The sequence below is a fragment of the Ambystoma mexicanum genome, chromosome 4q (genome assembly GCF_040938575.1).
Source record: "Ambystoma mexicanum isolate Mex_15411 chromosome 4q, UKY_AmexF1_1, whole genome shotgun sequence".
NCBI classification, from domain to species: Eukaryota; Metazoa; Chordata; class Amphibia; order Caudata; family Ambystomatidae; genus Ambystoma; species Ambystoma mexicanum.
The window spans coordinates 1,292,863,675-1,292,878,859 of NC_090928.1; the positions used below are offsets into that span (position 1 = coordinate 1,292,863,675).

Here is a 15,185-nt window from a genome sequence, read left to right on the forward strand (position 1 = left end):
GCGGCTGGGTCGGACTGGATAGGAGTAGCTGGAGGAAAGTCCTGTAGGAAATGTAAGCAAAGTAAAGAAAGGCTTTCCTAAATCTAACTCAATGAAAGGCGTGTATCGCAGTTTCAGTAACTCACGGAGCGGAGCTGTGATGAATCGTAGCAACGCGTAGTACTCCTGGCAACTCTCGTTCATATCGTACTTCCGGAGTGGAAGGAGGAGTCTCGCTCTCGTCCTTCTCACGAACCACTAGACCGCTCCTCTGAGCCGGAGGCTCCCTGTTGGTAGTATGAAATCGCATTCGCGGCTGCAACCGCCAACGATGCCAGAGAGTAGGACGCCGAAACCTGGGTGTAACAGTATACCCCCTCCCCAAAGAAGCGAAACCAGGCTTGCCAGGATGAAAAAGATGAAAGGAGCGAATCAATCGGGAAGCATGGACGGCCGAAGCCGGCTCCCACGACCTTTCAGAAGCAGAATAACCCTTCCAGTCCACCAGGTATTGAAGGACACCACGATGATACCGAGAGTCACAGATACCCGAGACCTTGTATTCGGGACCCGTGTCGGTCAACACCGGCGGAGGGGCGGATACCGCCGTACGATGAAAGCGGTTCCGTACGTCTGGCTTCAATTGGGAGACGTGAAAAGTCGGATGAATAGGGCTCCAAGATCTGGGTAGCTGCAAAGTATAGGCCACAGGACCCCGTTTAGCCACTATGGAAAAAGGTCCAAAATATTTGGGAGACAGTTTGGACGGGACAAGCCTTCTCGGTAGGAATTTGCTCGCCAACCAGACCTGTCCACCAATCTGGAATTGTGGAGTTGGAGAACAATGCTTATCTGCTTGAGTTTTACTGCGAGTCTGGGCTTCTTGAAGAGCCAGGCGAGCAGTCCGATGTCCTTGTTGGATGGCGTCTACCAGTGTCTCAAGAGCCGGGAATTGTGCGTCCGGTGATGTGGCAACTGGGAAGACCGTAGGATGAAATCCATAGGTGCAAAAAAAAGGACTTGCTTTGATAGCCGAATGTGCCGCATTATTATAAGCAAATTCTGCCAACGGTAGTTGACGTTTCCAATTGTCCTGCGCAGAGGAGACATAACACCGAAGATACCCTTCCAGCGTCTGGTTGAGGTGCTCCGTCTGACCATTGGTCTGCGGGTGGAACCCAGAACTCAATGCTCGGGATATCCCTAGAAGGGAGCATAGTTGTTTCCAATATCTGGAAGTGTACTGTGGACCCCTGTCCGAAATGATGGTATCCGGAAGGCCATGTAGAAAGAAAATGCGTTCCAAAAATAGGTGAGCCATCTGGGCTGCTGAAGGAACTGCAGGCAAAGGTATAAAATAAGCCATTTTTGTCAATGTATCTATGGTTACCATGATAGCGGTACAATCTTCTGATCTCGGTAAATCCACAATGAAATCTGTTGTAATTATTTGCCATGGTCTCTCCGGAATAGGGGTCGTGACCAGTTTTCCCATAGGTGGACTCCGGGGAGATTTAGTCTGAAGACATATCGTGCATGACGCAATATAATCCCGGACATCAGTACGGACTGAGGGCCACCAAAAATGCCTCTGAACCAATTCGAGAGTGTTGAGGATTCCTCGGTGACCAGCTGCAAGTGAATCGTGACAAAGTCTCAATACTTCTTTTTGGAGAGTTATATCAGGAACGTATAGGAGTCCTCTGCTGCTTGTCAATTCCCTAACGAGACCATTTTCTGGTTCTGCTGCCAACAGTTCCTTAGTCTTGTCCTCCAGTGTCTGCAAGAAGTGATGGACTACAGGAACAAAAACTGCCTTTGGAAACATGGGTTCTGCTCGGAAGGGGATCTTCCCCGCAGGATCTTTGCGGGATAAAGCGTCGGCCCGGAGATTGGTATTTCCCGGGATGAAGGAAAATTTGATTTGATAGGGTGAAAAAAAATGTGCCCATCGTGCCTGTCGGCTGTTGCAGGTTTGTACATACTGAAGGGAACGGAGGTTGTGGTGATCAGTTCTTACTTCGATAGGGTATCGTGCTCCCAAAAGGAGATGTCGCCATTCTTCAAAAGCCCGCTTGATGGCAAGAAGTTCTTTTTCTAAGACTGTGTAATTTATTTCTGCCGGTGAGAGGGTCTTGGATAAGAAGGCTACAGGTCTTTCGACGTTATGACTGTCCGCTTGAAGTAGAACCGCTCCCAGAGCATGTTTCGAAGCATCCGATTCCACAATAAAAGGACGCTGTTGATCTGGGACTTTAAGTATCGGAGCCTGGGTAAAGAGGGTCTTCAGGTGGTCAAATGCTTCCTGTGTCTCGGAGTTCCAAAGATATGGGATGTCCTTTTTTAGCAATTGAGTGATGAGTTTAGTATAAGAAGAGAAGTGTGGAATGAAATGTCTATAAAAATTGGCAAAACCTAGAAATCTTTGTATCTCCTTGATTGAACGAGGAGGAGGCCATTCCGTGATAGCGGAAACTTTTGCAGGATCCATAGCAATCCCTTCTTGGGAGAGAATATAACCCAGAAATGCTATGGTGGTCTTATGAAACGCACATTTTTCTAATTTGCAATGCAAATGATTTTCCTGCAATCGGTGTAAGACCTCCTTCACTTGGGACTGATGTTCTTCCAAAGAGGAAGAAAAAACTAAAATGTCATCTAAGAAAACTATAACGTAATGAAGACTGATATCTGAAAAAATGTGGTCCATAAATCTTTGGAAAACTGCTGGAGCGTTCATAAGTCCAAAGGGCATAACTTGATACTGGAAATGACCGAAGGGTGTTCTGAACACCGTTTTCCACTCATCGCCAGCTTTGATGTGAATCAAATGATACGCTCCCCTTAGGTCTAATTTGGTGTAGAATTTGGCCCCTTGCACCGCTTCTAGTATGTCTGGAATAAGGGGCATTGGATATTTGTCCGGGATGGTTATTTTGTTCAACCCTCTGAAGTCTATGCAAGGGCGAAGTTCCGATGTGTCTTTTTTCGGAATAAAAAAAGAGCGAACCGGCTGCCGGGGAGGTGGATTCTGTAATCAATCATCCGTTCTTGAGATGGGTGTCTAAGTACTCCTTCAAGACTTCTTTCTCTCTTGCCGACAGAATATACATCCTGCCAAAAGGAAGGGGGGTGTCTGGGACCAAGTATATGGCACATTCATCCCTTCTGTGAGGTGGGAGTTCTGAGAACTCTGGGTGAGAAAATACGGGACGAAAACGTTCGTATTCTGGAGGCAAGGAAGAGACCTTGTTGACTACTGTAGTCGAGACCCCGGGATCTGGAATTTACTCTACCTTGGGAGAGTGTACCAATTGGTGATGTTGTACACATCGTTCAGACCCCAAAAAAAGTGTGCCTGCTGCCCATTTAATATAGGGATTATGGTGTTTTAGCCAGGGCAGTCCTAAGATGATTGGGTAATGGGCTGTTTTGATTATGTCAAACTCTATATTCTCTTGATGTGAAGCAACCACTATCAACAAGGGCAAGGTTTGATCCTTAATGGGTCCTGATATAAGCGGACTCCCGTCCACGCTTTCCACAGGTATGGCCATTTTTTTTGCGATACGAGGAACGTTATGAGAGTGTGCCTAGGTATCATCTACGAAATTTCCTGCGGCACCCCTATCTATGAGGGCAGGAACATTAAGTAAAGAAGTGTTGTTCCAGGACAAAGAGATTTTCAAACTGATCATGATGCTCTCTGATGAATGGACGGAAAACCCACCGGATATCTGAGAAGAGGGACTATGTGTGATGAAAGGACCCGATGCCGCCGTCCCTTTTACGGTCGGGTACTGGCGTTTCCCTGCCTCGGTTTCCGAATAGGGATCAGAGTACATTCCCTAATAGTATGGCTATTAGACCCGCAATACATGCATAAGCCTAGTGTTCCTCTTCGGGCTCGCTCTTCTGGGGTTAATGGACCTCTGGCTGTGTCTAATTGCATGGGTTCGTCTGAGGGACCGGACTTAGGGGAGGTAAATACCTCTAGATGAGCTCGAGACCCTTTTCCCTTACTCTTTCTCTGTTCCTCTCCTGAAGACGGTAATCCATTTGCATAACCAAGGCAATATATTCTGCGAGATTTGTTGGTCTGGAAACACGGGACACTTCGTCCTTTAAATCTTCTGACAGACCACGTCTAAATAGTATCATTAGGGCGTCATCGGCCCAAGAAGTATCTGCAGCCATTCTTTTGAACGCCGTTATATAAGTGAGTATATCTTGATTACCCTGTTTCTCTTGGGAGGCAACTACTACTTCCTGTCGGCTGAACATGCTTCGGATACTATTACAAAAAGTCGGGTATGAATCAAGGATTGGATTGTTCGTGGTGACTAATGGGGTGGCCCAGGCCAGAGCGGCTCCGGTCATCTGGGCAATCATGTGCCCTACCTTATCTCTATCAGTGGGGAAAAAGGCTGGTTTAAATGTAAATTGGACCGTACAAGATTCCAGGAACTCCTTCACGGCATGTGGATTTCTGTCAAAGCGCCCTCCTGGTAAAGGCCCCGGGGGAACCTCCGAACTTTGGGCGGAACGCCCTACCTGTTGTTTAAGAGTGGCGTTCTCCTGTTTTAGTAATTGCACCTCTGCAGACATGTTCTGCATCGCTGCGACTTATTGCTGTATTTGTTGTTCCATTGTTGCCAGCTGAAATGCTTGTTCAAATTAATTTGAACACGTACCCTTTTTTGGGCGTTGCTATCTGTAATAACTGCCGATACAATTCAGAAGCACTTTGCAAGCAACAATGGAAAAGTCCTACCTTGTCTTCGGTTTCTCCTGAAGGAGTGAAAAGTTTACCGGAGACCCCTTCCCATACCGTCCAACACAGGTACATAAAAAGGGGTTCTCCGGGAAACCCTCTTAGAGGGAAAAAACCCGGTATGGATGTAGTCCTGTTGGTGGTACGCGTAGCTCCCTCACGGCTGGAGTAGGAAGTTTAACCAGATGGAGTCGCGATGAATCGGCTTAGGTGAGACTCTTCTGTGGGAATAGGATAGATAGTATTAAGTATCTATAACACCCTTCGCCTGATGGTTACTCAAGGTTGAATGAATGAGATGTACCTGTGGGAGAATCCCAAGGAATGTTATGGAGAGTCTCTGATGGCTGGTGAGGCAGTCCGATCTACTATTAGTTAAAGAAAAACAGAAGGGAAGTGTTTACATAAGATTTTGTTGGAAGAGAAGTGAAGGGTGACAAAGCCTGAATGTTTAGATCCCTACATGTTGGGTAGGCAAGGATGCAGAGGTAGTGTGTTGAGTCTTGGGGGTTCGAGGGTAGTGTCGAGACGGGATCGACCAAAGGGTAAGAAGGCCACTGAGTATTTCGTCCGTAAAACTGAGTCGGGTAGAGCGGCTGGGTCGGACTGGATAGGGGTAGATGGAGGAAAGTCCTGTAGGAAATGTAAGCAGAGTAAAGTAAAGAAAGGCTTTCCTAAATCTAACTCAATGAAAGGCGTGTATCGCAGTTTCAGTAACAAACGGAGCGGAGCTGTGATGAATCGTAGCAACGCGTAGTACTCCTGGCAACTCTCGTTCATATCGTACTTCCGGAGTGGAAGGAGTCGTCTCGCTCTCGTCCTTCTCACGACCCACTAGACCGCTCCTCTGAGCCGGAGGCTCCCTGTTTGTAATATGAAATCGCATTCGCGGCTGTAACCGCCAACGATGCCAGAGATTAGGACGCCGAAACCTGGGTGTAACAACTGGGGGATGTGCTTGATGACCTGTTGTATCTCGTTTTGGAAAATCTCTGCAGCTGATAGACCCGTCCTTCGCACTACCTGAGATGCAACTCACAACACAATCATCAACAACAGAAAGGGGGACAGGGTGACCCTCCCTCTTAACACAATAAACATAGAGAGGGGACATTACAAATGGCATCATTTACTTCAATTTCTATGGGTGAGAAGTGGTTTTGTGGTTATGCTGTAAACTCTGAAGACTTACCTTTTAATTAGCATTTCCTCAGCTGTGATTGTTGGCAAACTAGTTCACCAAAATGTGCTTAGTTCCTTGTATTAAGGGAAAGCCTATTTAACTGATGCTGTCCCTTCTATGTTGTAAACACCCCACCTAATCTCCACTCACGTTGTATTCAAGATACCACATGCTCCTACTGATGCAGATTTTGTGTAATCCGTAGAGCAATGCTTCACCCACTGCTGAATGTATAATGTGATGATAATTGTCTTTGCTCAGCCCTTCCCTGCATTTGTGTAAAACACAACCTTTCTGCCGAGGTGGTCTCGTGGGGGGGGGAGGGGGTTCTTATATGAATGGGTTATGATGGGATGTTTGAAGGGATTGATAGAGGTTGTGAATAGGTGGAGCTGCATGTATATCAGATCATCATGGATGGGTGAGAAATGATGGACACTGACGCTGTGTTAGCACCATTTCTGGCTCTGCTCTATTTCAATCTTTCTTCTGTCTCCTGCAGGTTGTGGTGCTGTTCTCTAAGTGGCCTTTTCTGTGGACATCTCACCTCTGCTCTCAGACTAAACTCATCTCTCGCGCACCTCTACCTGACCTATAACCGACTGAGGGACTCCGGAGTGAAGGAGCTGTGTGAAGGACTGAAACTTCCAAGCTGCAAAATACAGACCCTGGGGTGAGGAGCTGCTCTATTCTTCTTCATCAGCAATCGTTTGTTCCCATTGGGTGACAGATAATTAATCATTCAGTCAATATGTTACACAGTCTATGACCCAATTAACAGAACACCTGCAGAAAGACGATATTTCTATTGGAAACGTGTTCCTTATTTGTATTCTTCATAGTGTATTTTTTTATCAAGAATCACACACTTACCATATATAAAAATCATTGAAATACATTTTCTATAGTTCATTTGTGTAATAGAACACTCTGAACACAGGCTGCATGAACCTGTCATATGCATTTAGTTAAAAGACACTTAATAAGACCCTGGCGATACAGCAAGAGATGGCAGTAGCCTGACACAGGTGAGAACAATTCTAGCAATGCGCACTATATACTTAGGGATAGTAATTCTCGAGGTTGGGGGGAGAGTTGCAGAATGTTTAGAAATATGGAGAGAGCTATCCGGAGACTCATGGGTAATGGAGACGGTTCAGGGTTTTCACTTAGAGTTCTATCAGGAACCAGCGCAAGAGCAGCTGCCAAGGCCAATCATGTTCACCAGAGAAGACAAGAAACGATTAGATATAGAGGTTATAGAACTATGGCGAAAGAGGCCCATTGCGCCAGCATCACACAGCTCAGGAGGCTTTGCAAGCTCAAGAAGTAAAGGCAGGAGTTAATCATAAGACCATTCAACGATGCACAGGCTCATCATCCAACACAGTCCCGAGAAGTAAAGGCAAGAGTTAATCTTAAGACCATTCAACAACGCACAGGCTCATCATCCAACACAGTCCCGAGAAGTAAAGGCAAGAGTTAATCATAAGACCATTCAACGACGTAAAGGCACATCGTCCAACACAGTCCCGAGAAGTAAAGGCAAGAGTTAATCATAAGACCATTCAACAACGTACAGGCACATCATCCAACACAGTCCCGAGAAGTAAAGGCAAGAGTTAATCATAAGGCCATTCAACGATGCACAGGTTCATCATCCAACACAGTCCCGAGAAGTAAAGGCAAGAGTTAATCATAAGACCATTCAACGACGTAAAGGCACATCGTCCAACACAGTCCCGAGAAGTAAAGGCAAGAGTTAATCATAAGGCCATTCAACGACGCACAGGCTCATCATCCAACACAGTCCCGAGAAGTAAAGGCAAGAGTTAATCATAAGGCCATTCAACGACGCACAGGCTCATCATCCAACACAGTCCCGAGAAGTAAAGGCAAGAGTTAATCATAAGGCCATTCAACGATGCACAGGCTCATCATCCAACACAGTCCCGAGAAGTAAAGGCAAGAGTTAATCATAAGGCCATTCAACGACGCACAGGCTCATCATCCAACACAGTCCCGAGAAGTAAAGGCAAGAGTTAATCATAAGGCCATTCAACGACATACAGGCTCATCATCCAACACAGTCCCGAGAAGTAAAGGCAAGAGTTAATCATAAGGCCATTCAACGATGCACAGGCTCATCATCCAACACAGTCCCGAGAAGTAAAGGCAAGAGTTAATTATAAGACCATTCAACAACGTACAGGCACATCGTCCAACACAGTCCCGAGAAGTAAAGGCAAGAGTTAATCATAAGACCATTCAACAACGTACAGGCACATCGTCCAACACAGTCCCGAGAAGTAAAGGCAAGAGTTAATCATAAGACCGAGTTAATCATAAGACCATTCAACAACGTACAGGCTCATCATCCAACACAGTCCCGAGAAGTAAAGGCAAGAGTTAATCATAAGGCCGTTCAACGACGCACAGGCACATCATCCAACACAGTCCCGAGAAGTAAAGGCAAGAGTTAATCATAAGGCCATTCAACGACGCACAGGCTCATCATCCAACACAGTCCCGAGAAGTAAAGGCAAGAGTTAATCATAAGGCCATTCAACGATGCACAGGCTCATCATCCAACACAGTCCCGAGAAGTAAAGGCAAGAGTTAATCATAAGGCCATTCAACGACGTACAGGCACATCATCCAACACAGTCCCGAGAAGTAAAGGCAAGAGTTAATCATAAGGCCATTCAACGACGTACAGGCACATCATCCAACACAGTCCCGAGAAGTAAAGGCAAGAGTTAATCATAAGGCCATTTAACGGCGCACAGGCTCATCATCCAACACAGTCCACTCAGAAATGTCTATGTCGTGGTCTATTTTTTATTTTAATGCTCTTTGAGGCCCCTTTGTTCATTCATTGTAACAATAATTTTTCAATGTAAGAGTGCATGATTCGCAGATATGAAGCCATGTAAAGAGCACAGATTCAACAGCAAACAGCCATAATTTGCATGTGCTCTAAAGTGCTACCATTAAGCTAATGCACTTTCAGGCATAAATGCCTTATGTCAGGATCTATTAACGTCCACTTCTTGTTTACAATTTTAAACCTTAGCACAGAGCAACAAATGGCTAAGAAGCCACGCCAATGGAACTAGACTAAAACATGGCATACCCTGGCAGGTTCTGAAAGTGGCAGCCACCTTAGCTATGCACATTGCCTACTCCCGACCTGAGGAGTAAAGGTCCAGAGCCAGATACAGTCTAGGACTTACCAATTGCTCCTTTAGCAGCCGCCTCTTACTCGTGAATAGAGTATAGTGCTGCGGCCTTGGTCTGATTCAGTAAAACATAATACAGCAACTCCCTCTGATTATAAAGTCCTAATGTCTGCCAGAAGGTATATGCTAAAAAGAGAGACGAGTAGCTAGGAACAAGATTTTAATCCTAGATCTCCGCACTTGTGCACATTGATTTCTTAACGCATACTTAGTGAAATGCTTATCACATAGTTGCCAAAGGTGGTAGGGCTTGCGCTGATTTTAACCAAATGAATATAGTAATTTCAGCCAAAGCTTGATGGAAACATTTCCAGAATATCTATACAGGTAGTTTAGCGACTTTTGATTCATTTACAGTATTTGAAAGAACGGATGATGTGATTACTCTAGGCCAGAGCGTGCCATTTCTGCATTAGAGGTCACAAATGCCCTAACAGTGCAAATGGCAGGGAAGGCTCCTGGGTTGAACAGAATCCAATTTTACATGCCTTGAATATTCCCCATCGTCAGAATGGAAATCCTGGGTAACCTCAGTATAACATTATATAATAAAGAAAAAAGTGCTCACTTTTGTTGTTTATTACTGTCCTTTTGGGTGTATTCAGCCCCAACCAATGAAACGTTGAGAATCTAGCGCCACCCTGAATGCCAGCCTCAAATTCTAGCGACACGTTGTGCTGAAGAGTCCTCTAACCCGTCTTCTTCTGAGAGAAACCATTTACCCAGTTAAGAACACATCAGATTGATGAAACGTCAGTACAACATTTCCAGCTAAGAGAACTTCAGCCTCCTTTTTGCATCAGATAAGTGGAGTGGGATTAAAATGGAAGGAAAATACCCAAAAGTCTCTCTTTAATCCATGTGAGACCTGTGGCATAAAAAACATGTATGAGGGGGATAAACATGGGTGCATCTATTGCCTCTATCCCAATCATGCCCCGGAGGACTGAGAAATATGCCACACTTTCAGTCCAAAAACCGTAAGAGGCGGGCACAGGTGTCTGACGCGCTGGCTGAATGAGTGCAAGCACAGAGTGTGGGTCACTAGCAAACCCTCTGCTCATAAAAGAGCCATATCTGAGGAGAGGCAGCTCTCCTCCAGTAAAAATCAAATGCCAGAAAAGCCAGGCCACGCTACATGAACGGCATCATCAACGGGTGTAAAAGCGCACAAAACTGCATCAGACAAGGCCCTATTGTTGATGCTGAAGCATCCGTCGACAGTCCATAATCCCATGCACGTGGCCAGACTCATCTCAGTCGACCATAACATCTCTGTCGAAGACACCAGCCGCGTCCAAACCAACTACTCAGTTTACGACAAAATCTCCATCGTTGACACAATATGGTAGTCAGTCAGCGGCTCCATCTATTACACTGTCCCAAGAAGAATAGTAACCCTGTTGACGGGGCGTGGGGGTGTTGCAGACGACACTAACCATGCGCTCGTCTATGATGTCAAAACCTAGTCAATCCATGAAAAGTCTGCGTCGACAGGCTTGTCGGGCACAAAAAGACTGCGCCAATGAAGGCAGCCCAGTCAACGCAAAAGGCGCCGGTCACTCAAGTTCACCATTAACGACACCAAAATCAGTTTTGTTTGTAGAGGTGGAGTCAGATAGTTCCCTTAGGTAACACTGCAAAAGATTTAAGACTACAGGTGTTGGCAGTAAACCCACTTGGTAGCAGTCTGTACCACCCAGATTTACCTGGTAGCTGTGGCTGAGCAGTCGGACTTCTCTCAAGAAGAGTAGGGCAGTATACATAGGATACACAATAGGCACTCAGATACTACAATACAAGCAAACACTGACCAGAGCTTTGGTATCAAAGTATATAATTATTTATTTAAAAACACACTGTTTGAAACACTCCAGCACTCTTATTGTAAAATATTCTAAACACAGTTCCTATTATAATATATACACCCCTTTTTCCTTATCAGATAAGTCATTGTAAAACACCACTTATTTTCATACAGAGGTGAGCGCTTAACTAGATGGCACTCCAATAAGTTTGTGAGAAAGGGAGGGAAAAAGACAGAATATGGAAAGGTACACCACTCTAAGATTCAGGAACACTGTTAGCAAGGCAGAAGAGCAAAAGTCACTGGTGAGCCAAAGTCCAAAGGCTGGGCCCACTCTTAGAGAGAGCAGAGCACAAATGCGCCCAAGATCACACAGTTACACTAGGCTTAGAAAGTCTTGCAGAGGGTTCAAAAAGAGTTTAAAGAGGTTTAGGAAAGTTTAGCCAGGGTGTCCTAGGCTAACCCAGGTTCGAAAGCCGGGGACTAAATCTACCCCGTACAGTCGGTAGCAGAGGAAGCTAGGCGGGACACGGTACCTTAAGTGGGAAGGATCCTCCAGCGGTGGCAGTTGTTCCTGGTAGTGGGTGCAAGTTGCATCGTCATCCAGGGGAAGAGAAGATCTCGACTTGGAGGAAAGGTGAAGGTCGTTGCACTACCAGGGAAGAAACCAGCCGTGGAGTTTCTCGGTTAAAGGTGGTACCTTTGTTTCGCGGTCGTGGTAAAACATGGTATCCCGGTTGCCGTGGTGCTTGTCACAGGCAAGGCGGCCACGAGGTACGTCGGGAAGGCGAAAAGGCGGTGAAACTGGTTATCCCCACCAGTCAAAGGAAGAAGACTCTCCGGCGGGAGATCTCCTCTGTCGTTGGGAAAAGTGGTGAGGCAGTCCAGCAGGGCAACACCGGTTGTGGTGTTGTGGCAGGTCGGCTCAGCTTCTCCCTCGTCGGATTCTTAGGTCCTGTGGCGACTTCTCAAGTTCCAGTCCCCAAAGCCCTGCTTTTATGCAGCAAACCCCCATTCACTCAGCCTAGCTGTCACTCACACATGCTAAGTGGTGAGCCGGCCGGCTCACCACTTGGGCCAATCAGGATGGAGTGCGACTTGAGTTGCCTAGGCAACTCAGTCCAGGGTGCCTAAATTCCCCTCCACCCCTCCTAAGTACCCCAGACAGAGTGGCACCACTTTGGAGGGCTTCTGTGGAGAAGCCCGCCAAAAAGTGGAACAAAGGGCTCGACTTGGGTTGGAGTCAAAAAATACCAACCGGAGAATTAATATTAATTAAATAAACCGGCGGTATGTTCGAGGCTACCGTAAATAATTTAAATAAAGATAGTAGCCTAAAACAATGGGAAATCCCATAGGAAAATATTTGCGGTTGAATATAAAAAGTAGTATCCACTGCCACCAGCCAAAACTAGATCAGGGGGGACGGAGACGTGCCCCCTCGACTAACAGACCCTGGGGCAATCGAATTGCCCCAGCCAGTACGTCCACAATATGATGTTTTGTACTGGTTCTGTTCAGAATTTAAGACTAGTAAAGTCAATGGTGACTTTACATGCCCTGGGAGACAGTAGTCAGTCCCAGGGTATGGAGTCTATACTGGGGGTCACTATGGACACCCCTGTGTCACTGCACTGAGGGTGCTGTGTAACACACATTACAAAAACACATGAAGCCCTATGGAGTAAAAGACCCCATAGCCCATCAAACACATCTAGATTCAAAGAAACACACTCAAATCATGTCCAAGAGTGAGGGTAAAAGAGTCTCACTCTTGGCAGGAGAAAAAAAATAAACCCCAAAAATCCAGCAAAGCTGCTGGGGGACTCACTAGGTTAGGAAATTCAGCCTAAACAAAGAATTCTCCCTAACACTCGCCCCCCCAGACTAAGGGATAGGAGGATTTAATCCACTCCTGGATGAACCTCATACCTCTAGTCGATGACATACATCCTAGAGAGTCCATCAGCATTTTGATGGTGACACCCTGACCTGTGCTCAATGGTGAAATCAAACCCTTGCAGGCAGATTGACCATCTCAATAGTTTTGGATTTTCCCCCTTCATTTGCATTAACCATCTCAAGGGTTGGTGGTCAGTCTGAATGACAAAAGTAGAACCATACAAGTATGGCCTAAACTTCTTCAGTGCCCACACAATAGCAAAGCATTCTCTTTCTATATTTTCCCACCTTGTCTCAGGATCCTTCAGCTTACGGCTGATGAAGCAAATGGGGTGCTCCCTACCCTTCTCATCCAGTTGGCTTAGAACTGCACCTATACCTACATTGGAAGCATCAGTTTGTACAATGAAAGTTTGGTGGTAGTCAGGAGCTCTCAGTACTGTAGCTTGGCAAAGAGCTTTCTTCAGTTTTTCAAAGGCCTGATTGCACTCCTCATTCCATTTGACCTTCTTAGGGAATTTTGGAGAGGAGATTACATTCAGTGGAGAAGCTATGGTCCCATAGTTCTCAATGAAATTCCTGTAATACCCAGTGAGGCCTAGGAAGGCTCTCACTTGGGTTTGAGTAGTAGGTGTTGTCCAATTTTGCACAGCTTCAATCTTGCTGAGCAAAAGCCTTATTTCTCCACCTCCTACCTCATGTCCAAGGTAGACCACCTTACTTTGACCTATCTGGCATTTACTTGCCTTGATAGTCAAATTGGCCTGTCCAAGAGCCTGCAAAACATGTCCCAGGTGGTTCACATGATCCTCCCGGGAGTGGCTGAAGACTGCAATGTCATCCAAGTATGCCATGCAGAAGTCCTCCATCCCAGCTAGAACTTGGTTCATCATCCTTTGGAATGTAGCAGGTGCATTTTTTAATCCAAAAGGCATGCCCTTAAACTGGTACAAACCAACTGGGGTGGAAAATGCAGTTTTCTCCTTGGCATGGTCTGTCAAGGCTATTTGCCAATAGCCTGACGTAAGGTCAAATGTGCTGAGGTACTTGGCTGCACCAAGTTTATCCACCAACTCATCTGTCCTTGGTAAAGGGTGGGCATCAGTCTTGGTGACTGCATTAAGAGCTCTATAGTCCACACAGAATCTCAAGTCTTTGGATCCTGCCTTTGGTACTAACACAACTGGGCTAGACCATGGACTAGTAGAGGGTTATATTACCCCGAGATCAAGCATCTTCTTGACCTCCCCCTTGATATGGGTTCTCACATTTTCTGACATTCGGTATCCTCTGCTTTTGACTGGCAGACAGTCACCAGTGAGTATCTTGTGCTGTCCCCAAGGGGTCAAGCCTGGTGAGAGTGAGAACAGGGAGGCAAACTGATTTAACATAGATTTGCACTCCTCTTGTTGCTCAGGTGTCCGATCTGAAGAGAGATTGACTCCTTCAATATTTTCATCTAAAGGTACACCTCTGAGGAGATCAGGGAGAGACTCACTCTCTTCTTCCTCTGCTGCTGAAGCTAGAAGCAAGGCTCCTACTTCAGGTCTGGAGATGTATGCCTTCAGTCGGTTGGTGTGGAAGACTCTAGGAGCTTCGCTGGGTCTGCCCAGATCCACCAGATAGTTGACCTCTCCAAGTTTTCCCACAACTTTGAAGGGTCCCATCCATTTGTCTTGCAAGGCCCTCTGCCTTGTTGGGAGCATAACGAGCACTAGCTGGTCTTGAGTGAACTCAACCATGTTAGCCTTTTGATCATGCCAATGCTTGACCAAAGCTTGTCCAGCTTTCAGGTTATCACTAGCTTCTGCCATCATGTGTGACATTCTCCTTCGGAGACCTATCACATAGTCAGTCACTCTGACTGGCTTGAGGGGAGGAGCGCCTTCCAACCCCTCCTTAATCAGGGCCAATGGACCTCTGACTGGATGGCCATAGAGAAGTTCAAAGGGAGAATAACCTACTCCCTCCTGAGGGACTTCTCTATAAGCAAAGAGAAGGCATGGCAGTAGAAGGTCCCACTTTCTTTTCAGAGGTTCCTCTAAAGCACCTGTCATGCTCTTCATGGTTCTGTTAAACCTTTCTACCAACCCATTGGTTTGGGGGTGGTAGGCGGTTGAGAACTTGTAAGTAACTCCACAGGTTTTCCACATGGCTTTCATGTAGTGGGACATAAAGTTTGACCCCCTGTCGGATATTACTTCCTTAGGAAACCCAACCCTGGTAAAAATACTAAGGAGGGCCTTAGCCACAGCCGGAGCTGTAACAGTCCTCATAGGAATTGCCTCAGGGTATCTA

At 46.1% G+C, this 15,185-nt stretch overlaps 1 protein-coding gene across 5 annotated transcripts in view; it reads left to right on the top strand.

Annotated features, from left to right (window-relative positions):
• The window catches only part of LOC138468387 (NACHT, LRR and PYD domains-containing protein 3-like), a 1,409,260-nt gene that overhangs the window by 469,216 nt on the left and 924,859 nt on the right, over positions 1-15,185 (top strand). For all 5 annotated transcript variants that reach the window (XM_069608927.1, XM_069608925.1, XM_069608926.1 and 2 more), the window contains one exon: positions 6,439-6,609. In XM_069608927.1, the coding sequence (XP_069465028.1) occupies positions 6,439-6,609 (171 nt within the window). The remainder of the gene's footprint in view (positions 1-6,438; positions 6,610-15,185) is intronic.